The following is a 20,336-nucleotide window of genomic DNA, read 5'->3' on the forward strand; positions in this document are numbered from 1 at the left end:
CTATATGTCCATGTCTCTGATTGGTCAGCAGCTGCAAACTCTGTTATGTCAGTGTGCCATAGCTGGACTGATAAACCAAGTTGATAACAACCTTTATGTGACCTGTTAGCCTCACTGATGATGTCTGACAAGCCAGATAAACAGAAGATATCCTGGATAAATATATGGATATGTTGAAGTGGACTGAGATGAAAGGAACTGGCCCCAACGAGGCGTTCATTATTGAATGAAACTGAACCGAGATCAGCAGCTGCCTGTTTAAATCTGAACCTGCACTGTGACTGCTTCCTGAACGATGAGCTGACAGAATGATGAGCTCAGACCAACTTAATCATCATATCTTTATTCATTTAATAAGCACTGAAAATATACAGTTTAAAATTCAAGCTGAAGCAGAAGGTCTGTCTGCACTGACGACAAGCGAGCGAGCGTAAAGTTCGGTCTGTGAGTGCAGAACGCTAATATGGCTGCAGCCTGGGTCACATGACTCAAACCGCTCCAACGTATTTACGATATGACCAAATATGTGCGATTAAAGCACAGCATCGTCATCATCAGGACGTTTTTCCTGCAGCTGTGTCGTGTGAGTGGCGTGGGGCGGTGTGGGTCAGTCACTCGGGTGCTGAGCTAAGTGCAGTCCACAGTAAAACACAGAGTACATTTATAGATATCTATATATATATATATATATATAACAGACTCTGCCCACCCCACACATTAGAAAGAGTAACAACAGAAACAACAGAAACACCAATGAAACACTTTTTTCCTCTGTTCATAAAGATATAGAAGAACAACAGCAACACGTTAGTTTTCTCTTTGTCAGGTCAAACATTCATGTGGTCTGTAAATGTAAACTAACACGAACTGTTACAGCTGGTGACGAAGAACAACCAGAGAGGTCACATGATCGTGTTTTACATGTTCAAACAGAAAGCTGTACACGCTCCTCTCTACGTGCTACGAAAGAACGGCGAACAGGAGGAGAACGTCACGGACAAAGAGCTCGCGGCAGCGTTAAAGCTCCAGAAACGGAGCCCTCGATGCTCCTACACACAGTCTGCTGGGTTTGTACGAAAGGTGACCTGTGCTCAGAAACCACCTGAGAGCAGCACACGTCCACGGAGAATGCTTTCAACCACGCCTCAGACAGACGTTTACGCCGATGACTCTGGGTCCTGCTTTGGACCTCCAAACCAGCCTTCAGCTGGAAGGAGTCCTGGAGGTGCTACTGCATTACAGTCACACTGATGCAGCATGTTAAATACACTTCACATTCTGATTCATGCTGTGGACCTGACTTCATGATGGAGATGTTTGGAAAACAGCAAACAAACTCGCTTCAGTTTGAGCTGTGGGTGGAGGTCACAGACTACCTTCATCAGTCCAGAGTAGCAGGTATACAACCACCTGTGGCTGAAGGCACCGCTGCAACCGTTCTCTGAAGGCTGATCAGTGTTCTGCATCGGCACCGGGGCCACGAAGGCAGACATGAAGCCTCATTTCTTGTCATACCAGAAGACACTTTTATCCAGTTTACTGATGACCTGAATCGTGCTGCTTAAAACCAGACAGCTTTGTTGACATAAAGCAGTTCGACACATTGCTCCCTGAGCCCGGATGTGCGAGAAGTTTCTTCTTGTTAAAAGGGAGGTTTTCCTTCCCACGGTTACCAAGTGCCTGCTCAGAGGCAGTCGTCTGATTGTTGCTGCTGTTGTTGTGATTTTGAAATGAATATTTGTGAGTAAACCGGTGTACCGTGTGTGCATCACAAACATTATTGTAAGTTTCATTGCATATTATGTATTTGGATGATATGGGGCAAGAATTACTCTGTTTTTCCATCACGTCTGGTTTTATCATGTGATCTGAGACAGTGAATCCAGATGCACAGGGCTCAATAATGAATGTAAGACTACATATTGTGTAGAACTGGAAATTTTTCATAAATATTAAGTATTAGTACTAAATATGTGATTTAAATGTACTGAAAAAAATCTAAACTGGATTGAGATCCACATATTTTCAGTTTCTTACACTGGTTTCAGGATCGACCTGTTATACAAATAAGAAAAGATATTCGTCTCCCTTCAGATGAGAGATTGGCCATTTCTGAAGATGTCATATCTTCCGCGAGAACGAGTGCTGTCCACAGACGGTTTCAGAGTACAGGTCTGAACTAGTATAACTAAGAGCAAAGCACCATAAAACACATTGAATCCAGCCAGAGAGCGAGGTTTAGTGACAGACTTCACTTCGTATTTAAGGCAATGTAAGTTAATTGAAATGTTTCTCTCATAACGAAAGCAAAAGTAAACCAACAGAAGCAATTAAGGTGCTGCTAAGAGTGGCTGCACCTAACGAAACCAGGCAAAACCAAACTGTCATGCTCGTTCTGAAAAACCTGTCTATGAAAAGCGCTTAATAAATAAACTTTACTTTACTTTACTTAAACAGACCTGTTTTAGTCTTAACGAAACGAGCAAACCCAACTTCATAGAGAGACACAAATATAAAAGCAAAGAGGATACTGAGGCGCGAACAGAACACGCAAGTTCTCAAAGGCCGCACAGTTTACAGAACAACCAGCATCCAGCTAAACGTAGAACCCATCTCATACAGATGAGTCTCAACGTCTCTGATTCATCCTCGCACTTCTGTTAGATAAACTTCAGGAGACCAAGGACCCTTTAATCAGATTTAGTGACAGCGAATAGAAATGAAAGTTCGATTTAAAGCATCACAGTAACACTGATCAGAGTACAAACACCAACCGATGAGCGTTTCATAGGGTTTGTTCTGTTTTTGTCAGTGGTACCCGAACGTCACACCAACATGCTCTGTGCAGTCCAGTGCTGTCTGAAACTGTGCAGGATGGTAGGAATGCTCATGTGTTCCTGTTTCACAGCTAGTTTCCTCTTTAAGAGACCAAGAAGAAAGAGAGAGAGAGCCCCTTTGTCCCTTGGATTGGGGTCGGGGCACTGCAACCCTGTCCCCATGCTCCGCCCCTGTGGGGCTGGTAACACCCCCATTGTTTAAAGACCCACAGTTCAACTCTCCCGAACCCGACCTGCCTCTATATCCAAAAACCTGACAGCAGTTGCAGTTCAGTGTCCAGAGGTGGCATTTCCTGAACATCTGGGGTCATCTGACCCCTGTCAGGCCCACTCTGATTGCACCTGTGAGGTGTTTGAAGAGGACTGCTTTTGTGAGGGGGCGCTATTTTATGGCTTCAGTAAAACTACGTTTTCCCTGTTTCCACCTCGGTCCGTATGTACAAGGACGGCTGTAGCTCAAAGTCTGAAAAATGAAGCCAGCGCTGAAGTACCTCAAACCTGCATTGCCTTTAAAGTCCAGCAGGGGTTGACTGTTTGGTCTATAAAAGTCTATGAGAAAATGAACATCTTGTTCAGTTGATCTCTGAGCTCAGTGAACTCTTTAGTGATGAGTTTATGGTCTCAGTCGCTACTCAGGTCTGACTAGATAAAGCACAATGTTCGTTTTGGGAATAGCGGCCCCAGTAGAGTCACGAAGAACCGGGACATCGGGGTTGGGCTGCTACTCTGAGTGACCAGTGTACCTGGTGTTCAGAGTCAGATCCAACCCTCGATCATGACTTCGTCTCAGAATGAAGAAAGATAATGAAAAGTCAAGATTGATCTTCACATCATCCATCTTTTATATTAAATCTGTGACCAGTGGCACAGGGTTAGATTTACTGAGCTGCAGAACTCAGGGGCACACACAAACGTTTACAGGGATCATTTTCAGTGTTTATGAAACAGAACCTTTACCTTTTAACTTTTGTCCTTGTGTTGTGAGGTATCATATGCCTAACCCTTAGAGATCGAAGTCGTTGTTGCCGATTACCCTCATTAACCCTACATTAGCAAAACATGTCATTAAAAAAATGTTCCTCTAAGTCTTGGCTGAAGACAAGAAAATAATTCAAGTTTTTTTCAAGTTTTTTTCTTTTTTCTAAAACACAGGGTAAGTGTAGGAGTCGGGGTCATGGATGGAGTCGGGGGCAGGGTAGGAGTCGAGGGCAGGTTAGCAGTCGAGGTCAGGGTAGGAGTCGGGGGCAGGGTAGCAGTCGGGGGGAAGGGTAGGAGTCAGGGTAGGAGTCGAGGGCAGGTTAGCAGTCGGGGCAGGGTAGGAGTCGGGGGCAGGGTAGGAGTCAGGGGAAGGGTAGCAGTCGAGGTCAGGGTAGGAGTCAGGGGCAGGGTAGCAGTCGGGGGAAGGGTAGGAGTCGGGGCAGGCTAGGAGTCGAGGTCAGGGTAGGAGTCGGGGGCAGGGCAGGAGTCTGGGGCAGGGTAGGAGTCGAGGTCAGGGTAGGAGTCGGGGGCAGGTTAGCAGTCGGGGCAGGGTAGGAGTCAGGGTAGGAGTCGAGGGCAGGTTAGCAGTCGAGGTCAGGGTAGGAGTCGGGGGCAGGGTAGCAGTCGGGGGAAGGGTAGGAGTCGGGGCAGGCTAGGAGTCGAGGTCAGGGTAGGAGTCGAGGGCAGGGTAGCAGTCGGGGGCAGGGTAGGAGTCGGGGGGCAGGGTAGGAGTCAGGGTAGGAGTCAAGGGCAGATTAGCAGTCGGGGCAGGGTAGGAGTCAGGGGAAGGGTAGCAGTCGAGGTCAGGGTAGGAGTTGGGGGCAGGGTAGCAGTCGGGGGAAGGGTAGGAGTCAGGGTAGGAGTCGAGGGCAGATTAGCAGTCGGGGCAGGGTAGGAGTCAGGGGAAGGGTAGCAGTCGAGGTCAGGGTAGGAGTCGGGGGCAGGGTAGCAGTCGGGGGAAGGGTAGGAGTCAGGGTAGGAGTCGAGGGCAGGTTAGCAGTCGAGGTCAGGGTAGGAGTCGGGGGCAGGGCAGGAGTCGGGGGAAGGGTAGGAGTTGGGGTTAGGATTGAGATTATTTAGACCTCACACTGTTGAAGTGTTGAAACAGCATTCACAGATGCTCAGGTAAGGCTGTTTATGTCCCACTTCAAGTGTGAGCTGCAGTTTTGAGTCTTTAACCTCAGATCAAACAGGTATGTATTTCACTTTGTATCTGCCAGTAAAAGTCCATCTGAAAGGCAGCGTTGTCTGAACGCTGAATCTCAGTTGTGATTTTTTTCCATCGGGAGCCAAACAAAGTCATTTTGTCAAAGCTGCTGGTGAGTCTGTTACACACATGTTGTCCTTTGGTTTCCAACTCCTGATTTTCATCACAAAGGCTCACGAGTCTGGTGGACACATTTTAATCTAAACCACAGTCAACAATCCTAAACCAAAATGATTTTTAGCGCCTAAACACTGAACAAAATGAACAAATGGCATCTCCGAACACAAAAGGTCATTAAACCTCGACGCGTTTCTCCACCACAGATCCCAAACAACACCTTATCTAACTGTGAGATGCATCTGGCAACACGGTGCAGTGTAAACCCCCAACCCCCCCGCACACAAGCACCATGTAGAAAGTCAAAGGAAACGTGTCCTTCCATGGGTGTCTTAGGTTTGTTGAGTCTCAGCTGAGAAATGTCACTCAAATAAGAAATGACATTCACCTGACCCCCATATTTAACAGAATCTCGTCTTGCTCTTTTACTTCTACAAGCTGCAGATTTCACATCAGTCCAGTCACACTTCTGGCCCAGTAAAATGCTGGCAGCAGCATATTACATTATGTGGCCTCCATTTACCAAAACCATCACAGCAAAAATGTCCTAGTTCTCCAGACTGAAAGCATTTCAAACTTTAGGAATGATCTGCTCCTTCTCTGCATGTCTTCGTGGTCCAGAGTTTCCGATGTTCTATTTATTTATTGTAAAAGCATCAGAGTTTCTGATTTAGCATCGGCAGCTCCTGTTTAACTCCTCCTGATTTTCATACATTCACTTCACCTCCTGCCTTCTCGTCACAGAGTCATCTCTCCAGGGACGCCACAGATCCAGTTTCTTTTCACAAGGCTGTTGTTTTGGAGCTCGAATGAATATTCATCAGCTCTCTTGAAGCTGGATGAGAGTTTTTCCAGAGGCATTTTAGTATTTTATGTGTCCGTCTTATCGCATAAAGTTTCAAAACACGAGTCTGGGCATCGGACATCTCTGCTACTCTTCACTCTAAACTTGTCCCCACATCCCCTCTTTCCATCCCTAAATCCTTTTCCTTTCAAACTCATCCTCCTTGTCGCCCTCCCCCCCGCCCCAGGCCAGTCTCCTCATTGGGGGGCGGGAGGGCTCGTGCCGCTAGAGAGCTGTAATCTGAGTCAATTCTGTGTTGGAGTTCCCAGTTCCATGGGTCTCTCCCCTCTGTGGGGGGTCCACCCCCACCAAGGGGAGCTCCACGCCTAGTCATGCTGGATTCGGCGTCCCTCCCCCTAGCCCCCCGCCGTCTCCGGCTTTGCAGCTGTAGGCAGCCGCCACCTCCCTGGCGATGGTCCTCATTCTGCCAGACTGCTGGGGGTCGAGGCGGAATGGAGACGGGTGGCAGAACTCTCGGAAGCAGCGCTTGAAGTTTTCATCGAGGAAGGCATATAGCACGGGATTCAAGCTGCTGTTGACGTAGCCTAGTGCGATGCAGAAGTGCATGAGGACCACTGTGAATAGGCTACTCAGGTTGAAGCCCAGAAACTGAGCCAGGACCATGATTTGGATCGGGGTCCAACACACCACAAATGCCGCCACCACGACCAGAACCATCCTGGTGATGCGCCGCAGGTTTCGGTCCTTTTCCTTGGAGCCAGACAGGATGCGGACGCTGCGCAGGCGTTTGACCATCAGGCTGTAGCAGATGCTGATGATGGCCACAGGAATGAGGAAGGAGAAGACGAAGACACAGGTACCAAAGACGGGATCCCAGTGGCTCTTTGGCTCGGGCAGAGCCACTATGCACTCCGAACCTATAAGTTCAAAAGAGAAATAAAGAAGAAGTATTAAATACGGGAGAAAAAGGGGGAGGGCAGGGGGAGATGTAGGTTGGTCGGTGTATGTGTTGTTGGCATGAATGTCAAGGACAGCGGCTGATGTTCTATTAAAGGTGGAATATGTTAGTGTGACGAGTTACACTTTCAAACAGAGAAGTACGCGGCAGGGTTTGTTTTGAATAACGTGATTTTATGAGTTCACAGTGAGAGATCTGCTCTTGCTCTTGACGAAGGCGGTCGCACTTTTCTCCTCCTCCTCCTATCCCTTAGCTTCCCTGCTTAGCCTCTTATGTCCTTGTCTAGTCTCGTGTTTTTTGTATTACTTTCCCTGGAACACTCTCTCACAGTCTGTACTCTAAAACCTAAAAGAGAATTATGGAATGGATCAACTGGTCCCTAAATGCAATTGACACCCCTTTCTCAATGAGAAGTCTGGGCTTGAGTGAGCCTGAGTGCTGAAGATATCTACCTATTCGGAACCATGATAACAGGGTTCTGGCTGATCGGAGCTGGCTTGGCCCTGACTTATCGAAGAATTAAGGAAGCGGAACCGGCTGTTCAAACCCCCACAAGGCTGCCCGCTGGGATTGAAATGATGGGACGAGGCGTGAGTTTCTCAAAATGGGCTCATTGAGTGCAGCACGGAGAAGATCTTGGAGAACGCACGGCTGCCGTGAATACTCAGAACAAGACCTCTGAGTGAAAAACTGGATTACATCTGGGGCTAGCTCGAACAACAACTGTGAGCGCAAATTCGATCACATCTTGGGGGAGTGTACTGTGGTTGTGAGTTCTCAGAACCTGCTCTTAGAGCAAAAAGGACGACAACATCACGGAACGTAAGTTTGGATAACATCATAGAAAGCTCACGGCTCTCCAACGGCAGATTGAGCGACCAGTGTTGGACTGTAGAACTGCTTTGAAATTCATATGAGTTGTTCGCACTAAAGTACAGGGAGTGCAGAATTATTAGGCAAGTTGTATTTTTGAGGAATAATTTTATTATTGAATAACAACCATATTCTCAATGAACCCAAAAAACTCATTAATATCAAAGCTGAATGTCTTTGGAAGTAGTTTTTAGTTTGTTTTTAGTTTTAGCTATTTTAGGGGGATATCTGTGTGTGAAGGTGACTATTACTGTGCATAATTATTAGGCAACTTAGGCAACAACAAAAAACAAATATATACCCATTTCAATTATTTATTTTTACCAGTGAAACCAATATAACATCTCCACATTCACAAATATACATTTCTGACATTCAAAAACAAAACAAAAACAAATCAGCGACCAATATAGCCACCTTTCTTTGCAAGGACACTCAAAAGCCTGCCATCCATGGATTCTGTCAGTGTTTTGATCTGTTCACCATCAACATTGCGTGCAGCAGCAACCACAGCCTCCCAGACACTGTTCAGAGAGGTGTACTGTTTTCCCTCCTTGTAAATCTCACATTTGATGATGGACCACAGGTTCTCAATGGGGTTCAGATCAGGTGAACAAGGAGGCCATGTCATTAGTTTTTCTTCTTTTATACCCTTTCTTGCCAGCCACGCTGTGGAGTACTTGGACGCGTGTGATGGAGCATTGTCCTGCATGAAAATCATGTTTTTCTTGAAGGATGCAGACTTCTTCCTGTACCACTGCTTGAAGAAGGTGTCTTCCAGGAACTGGCAGTAGGACTGGGAGTTGAGCTTGACTCCATCCTCAACCCGAAAAGGCCCCACAAGCTCATCTTTGATGATACCAGCCCAAACCAGTACTCCACCTCCACCTTGCTGGCGTCTGAGTGGGACTGGAGCTCTCTGCCCTTTACCAATCCAGCCACGGGCCCATCCATCTGGCCCATCAAGACTCACTCTCATTTCATCAGTCCATAAAACCTTAGAAAAACCAGTCTTGAGATATTTCTTGGCCCAGTCTTGACGTTTCAGCTTGTGTGTCTTGTTCAGTGGTGGTCGTCTTTCAGCCTTTCTTACCTTGGCCATGTCTCTGAGTATTGCACACCTTGTGCTTTTGGGCACTCCAGTGATGTTGCAGCTCTGAAATATGGCCAAACTGGTGGCAAGTGGCATCTTGGCAGCTGCACGCTTGACTTTTCTCAGTTCATGGGCAGTTATTTTGCGCCTTGGTTTTTCCACACGCTTCTTGCGACCCTGTTGACTATTTTGAATGAGATTGCTGCATCCCTCTGCAAGATATCTCACTATTTTTGACTTTTCTGAGCCTGTCAAGTCCTTCTTTTGACCCATTTTGCCAAAGGAAGGGACGTTGCCTAATAATTATGCACACCTGATATAGGGTGTTGATGTCATTAGACCACACCCCTTCTCATTACAGCGATGCATATCACCTAATATGCTTAATTGGTAGTAGGCTTTCGAGCCTATACAGCTTGGAGTAAGACAACATGCATGAAGAGGATGATGTGGACAAAATACTCATTTGCCTAATAATTCTGCACTCCCTGTAAAAACCACCATCACTTCATGCGGATACCCTCTCGGCGCCAGCTGTGGTCTCAAGGCTGGAGCCGAACAACAACACCCTGATAACGACTGTGTTTAGTCTGTCCCTTCCCATTCATGCAAGGCCACCTGGGTTGGCTGGAAGACTGTTTACTTAGCCTAGCAGGGTGAAGGAGACTGTCTCAGCTGAACTCTGGACACACACACACATACACATGGGGCAGGGATAGCTCAGTAGGTAAAGTGGTCGCCCCATGATCGGAAGGTCGGCGGTTCGAATCCACTTAACGGCTACCCTGAGGTACCCCTGAGCAAGGTACCGTCCCTACACACTGCTCCCCGGGCGCCTGCTTAGTGGGCTGCCCACTGCTTCACTGAGTGAATGGGTCAAATGCAGAGAAAAACAAGTAATTTCCCCATGGGGATCAATAAAGTATCCATTATTATTATTATTATTACATATTCTGATATACACACACTCATCCCCCCTCCCTTTCCAAACGCCTTCGACGTTTATTCCCCTCCGATGCTGACGGTGGATCAAGGAGACCAGCGCACGCACGCCTGGATGTGCTGTCTAAATCGGCTGTCTCTCACCCTTTACCCCCCTGCTGCTTGTCATGTGTTTCTTTGGTGTATTTAGAGTTTTTTCATGTGCAGAGGTGTTTTTTCTGTTCTCAAACTGATCTCCCTGTTGGAGCTCAGTCTGGGGGGAGTTATTTTTTTCTCCTTATCTTTCCTCATGTGGTGCATCTTCCATTGTTATACCTCTCTGACCTGTCTTCCCCATGTGATGTTTGTGTAATGTATGTATGGTCAGAAGGGTAAGTCGGCGCTGGCAAACGTCGGCAGCCTTAACCCAATTTCCTTCGGGGTCAACCTTCAGGATCAATAAAGTTTTATTGAATTGAATTGACGTCGAGTGTACGGCAGCGCTTTGTCCTCATGAGTTCCTGGTGGAGAATCGTGTGTGTTAGACTGCTTTTGATTGGATGTATGCTCCAGTTTTAGTTCAAGGATCCACAGTCCTGCACTCAGAGAGGAGTAAACCTCCAGCTACTCATTTGCAATGCAGCCGGCAGGATGGAAGAGAACCTACAGGGAACAACGTCCCTGATATCTGCATATTAATGTGCTTATTAAAAATGCTAATTAGTATGCTAATAACAGAAACAGGCACATAAAAGCGAAAAGAAAAATGGGAGGTGCAAAGGATAAAAGGTATGAATGTATGAATGAGCAGTGACAGGAGAGTCAGCTGGTTTAATCAGTTTAATCATAATACAGTCTGCAGCTGGAGAAGGCAGACAGGAAGATAAATGTGTCTGAGCCCATGGAGAGATAAGAAAGTAATGACTGCAGAGTTATGCCACAACCCAACGGAGGAGACACCAGAAGGAAAAAGAACAAAAGTTCACCGCAAACACCTGGAAATCCAAAACCAACACACTTCCAAATCAAACACAGGCATGTCAGTGGGACATCACAGCGAGAAACAGCCACGGTTCACAACTGCACCTTAAAACAGCTCCGACCTTCTTCAGCAGGTCAGATACCTGATTGCAGCGCACCCTCATCAGTTCACCTTCATCACCTGCATTCACTAAATAACTGAAAACTGCACCTTAAAGACTCAACTTAGACCTGAGCTCACATACTAGTCTTTTAAGTCCAGCACTGAGAACGATGACCACAGCTCATCCTTCATTTGGAGGAAGAGCCCAAACTCACAAAGATCGGAAAAAATTCCTTCCAGAAACGCAACGTTTCATACCGGAATCGAGTCATGTGACCCCAGTTACCAATCAACCTCGATTAACTGACCTGTCCATTAAATAAAGGTCCACCTTCATCCTCCACCCTCCCTCCTCCACACATGTGCAAACCATCTCAGCCTCTCTGAGCTGTTCCTCTGATGGACTCGTCCTACTCGCACCCTGTGAAGGTCTTTACTGAGATTAAGATGCTCAGACCAACGGTCATGTTCATCTAGAACTTTGACAGGGTTTAGTGTTAAAGTGCTGGGAGGAGTCAGGGGCAGCGCCTGACTCTGTTCCTGCTCAGACGAGCTCCGAGCCTGCCATCGATTCGCCAAAGACGCCACAAACGGGCCTAAAAATGATTGATTACCTGTTGGCAGGTAAGTTTGCTGACATTAGCTGGATTTGATGTTTTATTAATATGCTTGAAGAATGCAGATTACAGGCAGATCTTTTTATTCCTGAGGCCTGAGTGCAGGAGCACGAGCCACGGCCGAGCTCTGCACCAATCAGACGGGTCCTGATCCAACAAGTGTGTTTGTAATGAATTAAGAGCATTTTACAGTCCGCGGAGACTTCACACTAATTACAGCCTACTTTTAACTACAGGGTCAGCACTTTGTTTCTAATTTCTAACCATTTTCACACTGCACAGTTAGCACAAACACTTCCTGTCACCATTAATTCAGCCTTCCCTGAGAAAATGTCCTATGAAAAAGTCACAGCAAACTCTGCAAAGCCATGACAGCGATTCAGCCAGCGAGAGCAATAACCACACACACTTCCAAATATGTCCCACTGCAGCCTCTGCTTAACCGTCTACATGATGTTAAAGCTGTTAACACAGAGTTTTCTCACCCTAAACAAAAACCAGACTGAACTGATTGTTTTTGGAGGCCACGCCCCTTTGGATGAGCTAACTCAGAACCTCGGTCCTCTCGCTTGTCATCATTCTCAGACTGTTAGAAACCTCAGAGTGTCTTTAGTCGGATCTTTAAATGAGAGAACCAAGCTGTGAAAAACAGTTTTCATCAGTTCGGTGAAATTGCCAAAGCGATGTCTCATCTTCCTCCTAAAGACCTGGACAAACGTATCGATCACCACTAGACTGGACTACTGCAGTTCTCTCTGTTTGGGTCTCCAACACTCGTCTCTCCGTCGCCTGCAGTTAGTCCAAAATGTTGCTGCACGTCTTTTAACAGGTGTTAGAAGACAAACTTACACCAGCTCCCTGTCCATTATCGTGTTGGTTTTAAGATTTTTAAAGTGTTAAATGGTGGCAACCTCCTCCACATATTTAACCTGAAAACAGCACTGAGATCATCCAACAGATGCTCTTAGTACAGCCGAGGTTAAAGCGTAGAGGAGATTGGGCCTGGACTCTGGAGTAACTTGATATTCGTACTTCAGAGTCTGTGTTTTACGTTTAGTTTGACTACTATCAGGTTTTTTATCAAAGTATCTGCTTCTTCATTTCTAAACCCGACGTGAATGTGTCTCAGTAAAAATGAAGCGCTGCAGTGAGCAGAGGAGAGCACTGATCACTTACACAGGTGTGTGAGTTCTGCACACAGGAAAAGGTTTAAACGACGGAGGGTCAAAGTTCATTCACACTGGAAGACCATAAATTAATGACCACGTCCTCACGCACGAGGACAGTGCAGCCTTAGAGACCCACGACTGGGGCACTACACAGGGATGATTTTCCATCATGCCCACATCTGTGAGTCTCCCAGATGTGTGTGTCAGTTACTAAGACAACGTGCCAACAGTAGTGCAGAACAAGCCGAGTGTGCTCAGAGGTCATGTGACGGTGGACAGATCTACTTTTCAGTCTGTGATTGGTGGAAATCAGAGACACCGCTGCAGTGTGTCGCAGTTCTGGAAAAGGTCAGCCTGCACTCACTCAGTAACGGCTCTTTGTTACTAAGTGACGGATCTTTGGACACGTCTCACATTTTTACAGTAAATGTGACGTAGTGGGTTGACCCCGCCCACCCCAGTTTGGACCTCAAGAGACGGAGACAGAAGATTGACTCTGAGGTGCTTTAGAGTAGAGAGGGTCTGCGTCTGCTCGAGCGTTCACCCATCAGTGCATCACACAACAGTCTCAGCACTTTATGTCGCTGACAAGACTATGGAGATTTTTAACCCTATATAATGCTGAGTTTAAACACACCACTCTAGCTCCGCCCACAAACCACCCTACAATCTCCTTCACGTGACCTCTTCTGTTTCTGTCTGCAGCGCCTCACGTCTGATCCTGATTCTTTCACTATTTCTGTCAATTTTAATTTAAGAGATATATTGATATCGTCGTGACAACCGCTGATTGTCTCTCGCTCAGAGTGAAAAAGCCTTCCTCATCGCTTTCTCCTTTCTTTGTTACACAGTACGGGACGTGTAGCTTTGCTGTGATTGGCTCTTGATGTGCTGCCACCTGAACACGCGAGGGCAGTTAAATTCCCACCTGTGCAGCTCGGTCCAAACCTCCGCGTGTCGATGTTTGACAGGTGGAAGCTTGATCACTGTTCAGTCTTTGGTCCAAACCTGCCACGTGTTAGGACTCAGATAATTCCACGTCATCCCAGTTTTTCTCCTTTAGTGCCGTAAAAAAGCAAAAGTCAGGTTAAACTATCAAAGTGGAAAGCTGTGATCTTCATAGAGAGCAGCATCAGTGTCAGGTCTGAAGATCCAGATGTTGCGATCTGTTTGTCTCTCTACTCTGTACCAGATACAGATCTGCAGGTAGCACGTCCTCAGTAAACCCTCTCCACTGGTCACGTTGGGTCTGCAACATCATCACACGGTCACTTCTATTTATGCTCGCTGTTAAGGTGCTGCAGTATTCTCCTGAACCACAGGTGTCGCCATTCAGTCACAACCGCAGCCAATACTTGCTCAAGTTTTCTCGTCTTTCATCGGGACCGCGGTCCTCCTCAGGAGATGAACAAATGTGCCGTGATGTTTCGTATCATCCATGTCATAGAAACTTGTTGGTTGGTTTCCGGAAAACAACGCCACGCAGAAGCACCTCTGCCAAAATCCTATCTGATGGCCACCAGATGGCGATAAGTCTCCCTGTAGAAGTGTATGTGAAACAGAACCTCCGTAATCAGTGCTGATGACTTCACGCTCAGTCATCATGGATTGGCGGTATGAAACTGCATGCTGATTGGCTAACACCGTGTTGCTCTTTTCGTATCTGAACCAAGATGGTGGCAGCAGTAAAACATCACAAACCAGCGGGGCATGTCACTGAAGCTCCACCCACCTTTCTGTGCTTGTGGATGCTGCGATAACTCCACCCTCTGAAGAGTCTGCAGCACCTGTCGCCGTGTTGTTTTGGACAGATCGGTCTGACAGCAGGGAGCTGCTGATTCTGGCCTCCATCCTGCCGCCCTGTCCTTGTGCAAGGCTTTTGACCCCAATTACTGTGAGCAGCGAGCCGTGACGGTGCCTGCAGCCGTCAGCTTTGAGGCTGCTCGACCCTTTGTTTGTTTGGAGGAGACAGAAGAGGAAGAGGAGCACAGCGAAGCTCCAAGAGCAGGTCAACGAGGTGGAATTACACAGGAAGAAGGAGAGCAGATGGAGAAGGAGGATGGGAACGAAGATGTGAGACAGGAGGAGTTTGAAATTAAATGCAGCAGGGGATAAAGACAAAGATCTAAACTGGAAGTAAAACTAAACAGATGAGAATAAAGAAGAATAAACTCACGAGAGATGAAAGAGAGACAGGAAGGAGAAATGTGTAGTGATTGAAGCCGACAGGTGAGGAAGAGGATGAAAAGAGGACGAAAACAAATCAGAGCAAAGCTGAACAGAGGAGGAGAAACAGGCAATGAAGAGGAGAAGGAGGCAGCAGAGGAGGCGGTGCACATGTAGCTTAGACTAATAAAAGCGATGATGGGATTAGGCCGTCGCTGCAGGCCGATCAATAAGGAGCTGCCGCACTCCGGATCTCTCTGCTGCAGCACATCGCTCCATTCAGCAGCTAATAAGTGTGCTGCGTGCGGCCACGTGTCCCAACGATTAGTTCAGCGCAGAAATAAATGTCAGAAAAGTTCCAGCATCGATTCGAATCAGCGAGTCACGGCGAACAAAGAGAGCGGCGTGCACAGAAACTGTTTTAAGGATGGATTTTATGAGGCTGAACGCCTTTCATCAGCTCACCCTGCAAACACGCCAAAACCAACTGCAGAAAAATCCATTTTTGGGGGGGAGGGGCAACCTCGCTCTCACCTGTAACCACGAGCTTTGGGCAGCGATCTGGGAGCAGAAATCCTGAATGGGGACAGCACCTCCTCAGACAGCACACTGTGTCTGAGGAGGATGTGCGGAGGTGCTTCAGGAAGGTGAACGCACGCAAAGCTACTGGTACGGACGGGATTCCCGGCCGCGTCCTCAAGTCATGCGCGGCTCAGCTGGCTGGAGTGTTCACGCACATCTTCAACCTTTCCCTCTCTCTGTCTGTAGTCCCAGCCTGCTTCAAAATGGCCACCATCGTCCCTGTACCCAAATCCTCCACCACCTCCTCATTGAACGACTGGCGACCTGTAGCCCTGACCCCCATCGTGAGCAAATGCTTCGAGAAGCTGGTCAGGGACTTCATCTGCTCTGCACTACCCGACTCACTGGTCACCCCAGCCATAAACTGTTCAGACTGCTTCCATCAGGAAGGAGGTTCTGCAGCATCCAGTCCCGTACCAGCAGACTGAGAGACAGCTTCTTCCACCAGGCCATCAGACTGCTGAACACGTCATAGACACCTCAGCTTCACTACTGGAACTTTAACATTATGCACTCCATACTGTACAGTAATGCCACTGTTTTGCACATGTCTCAACTCTGTATATTTTTATATATTTTATTTATTGTTTACTCTATTTAATCTGTAAAATATGTGTACACACACACACACACACACACACACACACACACACACACACACACACACACACACACACACACACACACACACACACACACAGGTAGAAAAATATTTAGTATACACATCCAGAAATGCATATACTATTATATATTGTACATATATTTATTAGTTTCAGATGTAGCCATTCTTGTATTTTGCTTGTTTACGTTCTTGTATTTTGCACAACTCTGTTGCTTGTGAAGCTCGCACACAAGAATTTCACTCACATGTGCTGTACCAATGTACCTGCACATGTGATGTGACAATAAAAGTGATTTGATTTGATTTGATTTGATTTGATTTGATTTGATGTTATCGACATGGAACACAAACAGGAAGTGAAAGACACACAGGTGAGTACAGGTGAGCCGAAAGAGTCTGTGTGAGTCTGTGTGTCTGTGTGAGTCTCTGTTGGTCTGTGTGAGTCTGTGTTGGTCTGTGTGAGTCTGTGTTGGACTCTGTGAGTCTGTGTGAGTCTGTGTTGGTCTCTGTTGGTCTCTGTTGGTCTGTGTGAGTCTGTGTTGGTCTGTGTGGGTCTCTGTTGGTCTGTGTGAGTATGTGTGTCTGTGTGAGTCGTGTTGGTCTGTGTTGGTCTGTGTTGGTCTGTGTGAGTCTGTGTTGGTCTGTGTGAGTCTGTGTTTGTCTGTGTGAGTCTGTGTTGGTCTCTGTGAGTCTGTGTGAGTATGTGTTGGTCTGTGTTGGTCTGTGTTGGTCTGTGTGAGTCTGTGTTGGTCTGTGTGAGTCTGTGTTTGTCTGTGTGAGTCTGTGTTGGTCTCTGTGAGTCTGTGTGAGTCTGTGTTGGTCTGTGTGGGTCTCTGTTGGTCTGTGTGAGTATGTGTGTCTGTGTGAGTCGTGTTGGTCTGTGTTGGTCTGTGTTGGTCTGTGTGAGTCTGTGTTGGTCTGTGTGAGTCTGTGTTGGTCTCTGTGAGTCTGTGTTGGTCTCTGTGAGTCTGTGTGAGTATGTGTTGGTCTGTGTGAGTCTGTGTTGGTCTGTGTGAGTCTGTGTTGGTCTCTGTGAGTCTGTGTGAGTATGTGTTGGTCTGTGTGAGTCTGTGTTGGTCTGTGTGAGTCTGTGTTGGTCTGTGTTGGTCTGTGTGAGTCTGTGTTGGTCTGTGTTGGTCTGTGTGAGTCTGTGTGAGTATGTGTGAGTATGTGTTGGTCTGTGTGAGTCTGTGTGAGTCTGTGTGAGTCTGTGTTGGTCTCTGTTGATCTGTGTGAGTATGTGTTGGTCTGTGTGAGTCTGTGTTGGTCTGTGTGAGTCTGTGTTGGTCTGTGTGAGTCTGTGTGAGTCTGTGATGGTCTGTGTTGCTCTCTGTTGGTCTGTGTGAGTCTGTGTTGGTCTGTGTTGGTCTGTGTGAGTCTGTGTTGGTCTGTGTGAGTCTGTGTGAGTCTGTGTTGGTCTGTGTTGGTCTCTGTGAGTCTGTGTGAGTCTGTGTTTGTCTGTGTTGGTCTGTGTTGGTCTGTGTGAGTAGGGTTGATCTGTGTTGGTCTGTGTGAGTCTGTGTTGGTCTGTGTGAGTCTGTGTTTGTCTGTGTGAGTCAGTGTTGGTCTGTGTGAGTCTGTGTTGGTCTGTGTGAATCTGTGTTGGTCTGTGTTGGTCTGTGTGAGTCTGTGTTGGTCTGTGTTGGTCTGTGTGAGTCTGTGTTGGTCTGTGTTGGTCTGTGTGAGTCTGTGTTGGTCTGTGTTGGTCTCTGTGAATCTGTGTGAGTCTGTGTTGGTCTGTTTTGGTCTGTGTGAATCTGTGTGAGTCTGTGTTGGTCTGTGCTGGTCTGCGTGAGTCTGTGTTGGTCTGTGTGAGTCTCTGTGAATCTGTGTGAGTCAGTGTTGGTCTGTGTTGGTCTGTGTGAGTCTGTGTTGGTCTGTGTGAGTCTGTGTTGGTCTGTGTTGGTCTGTGTGAGTCTGTGTTGGTCTGTGCTGGTCTGCGTGAGTCTGTGTTGGTCTGTGTGAGTCTCTGTGAATCTGTGTGAGTCTGTGTTGGTCTGTTTTGGTCTGTGTGAATCTGTGTGAGTCTGTGTTGGTCTGTTTTGGTCTGTGTGAATCTGTGTGAGTCTGTGTTGGTCTGTGTGAGTCTGTGTTGGTCTGTGTTGGTCTGTGTGAGTCTGTGTGAGTCTGTGTTGGTCTGTGTGAGTCTCTGTGAATCTGTGTGAGTCTGTGTTGGTCTGTGTTGGTCTGTGTGAGTAGGGTTGGTCTGTGTTGGTCTGTGTTGGTCTGTGTGAGTCTGTGTTGGTCTGTGTAAGTCTGTGTTGGTCTGTGCTGGTCTGTGTGAGTCTGTGTGAGTCTGTGTTGGTCTGTTTTGGTCTGTGTTGGTCTGTGTGAGTCTGTGTTGGTCTGTGTTGGTCTGTGTGAGTCTGTGTTGGTCTGTGCTGGTCTGTGTGAGTCTGTGTGAGTCTGTGTTGGTCTGTGCTGGTCTGTGTGAGTCTGTGTGAGTCTGTGTTGGTCTGTGTTGGTCTGTGTGAGTCTCTGTGAATCTGTGTGAGTCTGTGTTGGTCTGTGTTGGTCTGTGTTGGTCTGTGTGAGTCTCTGTGAATCTGTGTGAGTCTGTGTTGGTCTGTGTTGGTCTGTGTTGGTCTGTGCTGGTCTGTGTGAGTCTCTGTGAATCTGTGTGAGTCTGTGTTGGTCTGTGTTGGTCTGCGTTCAGGGTTGGTGTGTAGATGCCTTTAGATGGAGAAAAGCTTCTTTTTGTGCGTGCGACTGAACTGAGCAGCATTCTCTGGATATTTTGACCTTTTTAGGAGACAAACGTTTATGTTTGAGCTTCAGCTCCACTCTTCCCTCTCACACAGGCCTGCAGGGTTGTTCATTCATATGAGTTCATAAATATCAACGCGTGTGACTTACATCACCAGATATGAGTGCCTGAGTGGGCTCAGAGTGCAGAGAAGGAGCAGGTGGAGGCATTTAGCAGAAACCGCCGGGTCTATACGGAGAGGAATGAAGAGCAGCGTCTGAGAGCAGATGTGGCAAACACGTAAACTTTCCAACCATTTCATACCTTTGAACATCTGGAGCAGAAACAAGGCTTCATGTCCTGGTTTGTGATTCAAAGCCAGGACCTGCTGACAAGAACAGAAAGGATGACGACGATGTTTTAACTGTGCTACAGGCTGCTTCAGCGGCGGCCCGTTGGCGCTCTGCTGTAAATGGGTAAATGGAGTCTGTGCACCAATAAGAGCAGAGCTCTGTCCTCTAGCACGTGCTCAGTGGCTCTTGTTGCACTTTTTCAGCTCATTTGCAGAATCTGTTCACACCCCAGTCACCTTTCTCACTCACTATGTGTTAACAGACCTCTCTGCATTGAATCATATCTGTTATTAATCTCTGTCTCTCTTCCACAGCATGTCTTTATCCGGTCTTCATTCTCTCACCACAACTGGTCACAGCAGATGGCCCCGCCCTGAACCGGAGGTTTCTTCCTGTTAAAAGGGAGTTTTTCCTTCCCACTGTCGCCAAAGTGCTTGCTCATAGGGGGTTATATGACTGTTGGGTTTTTCTCTGTATCTATGAAGCACCTTGAGGTGACTGCTGTTGTGATTTGGTGCTATATAAATAAAATTGAATTGAATCGCTCACGCTCAGCCAGAGCCTCTGATCAGAATTCCTGCCATCAGACTGGGATTTCCTTTAAAGCTTTCCAACGAGCTGTTTTAGAGTTCACACAATAAACATAAATAAAGTAAATGCTCATTCAACGCTTTCTGCATTTGTTTGGATGTTTGCAAGACTCAGAGGTAACTCATCAGCCCAGTAACCAATCAACCTGCGGTTTGAATTCATGTCATTTTAATATAAACCGTCGCCTGTTTCTAAGACTGTCTCACAAGTTTTTATGATGAAACAAATCAACAGGAATCATTAGCCCGACACATCAACCCTCCAGAACTTCCAGAACTTCTCTTCTTGCACACATGAATGAGCTAATATGTCATGAACTGTGTGTGGAGCAGGCAGGATTGGACCCAAATGTCAGGCAGGACTTGACACAAACACACAACTTTATTGTTGGAACGTCAAAGAAAAACAAAATTAACCTAAACTAACCCAAATGGAGACAGAAACCTAAACAGCAGTGACGTTTGTGGGTTACTGAAGTTGGGCTAGCTGGTATATAATGATGTGCTACGTGGTAGCTAGCTACACAGCTATGTTAGCATAGCATATACACAGTGAAGCTGGAGTATGAACGCTAACTTTTTTCCACTTGATAAAAGTTAACGTGAAGGTTCCTGATGGTTAAACAAATGCAATCGCATAGCAGGATGCTGTAAACGGACCAAACTTCAGTCAGGAGA

At 46.9% G+C, this 20,336-nt stretch overlaps 1 protein-coding gene across 2 annotated transcripts in view; it reads right to left on the bottom strand.

Annotated features, from left to right (window-relative positions):
* Nucleotides 1-345: 345 nt before the first annotated feature.
* oprl1 (opiate receptor-like 1) overlaps nt 346-20,336 on the bottom strand; it is an 81,301-nt gene continuing 61,310 nt past the window's right edge. For both annotated transcript variants that reach the window (XM_080899174.1, XM_080899175.1), the window contains one exon: nt 346-6,861. In XM_080899174.1, the coding sequence (XP_080755300.1) occupies nt 6,314-6,861 (548 nt within the window). In that variant the 3' untranslated portion in view covers nt 346-6,313. The remainder of the gene's footprint in view (nt 6,862-20,336) is intronic.

Source organism: Rhamphochromis sp. 'chilingali' (genome assembly GCF_963969265.1).
Source record: "Rhamphochromis sp. 'chilingali' genome assembly, chromosome: 12".
Classification (NCBI taxonomy): domain Eukaryota; kingdom Metazoa; phylum Chordata; class Actinopteri; order Cichliformes; family Cichlidae; genus Rhamphochromis; species Rhamphochromis sp. 'chilingali'.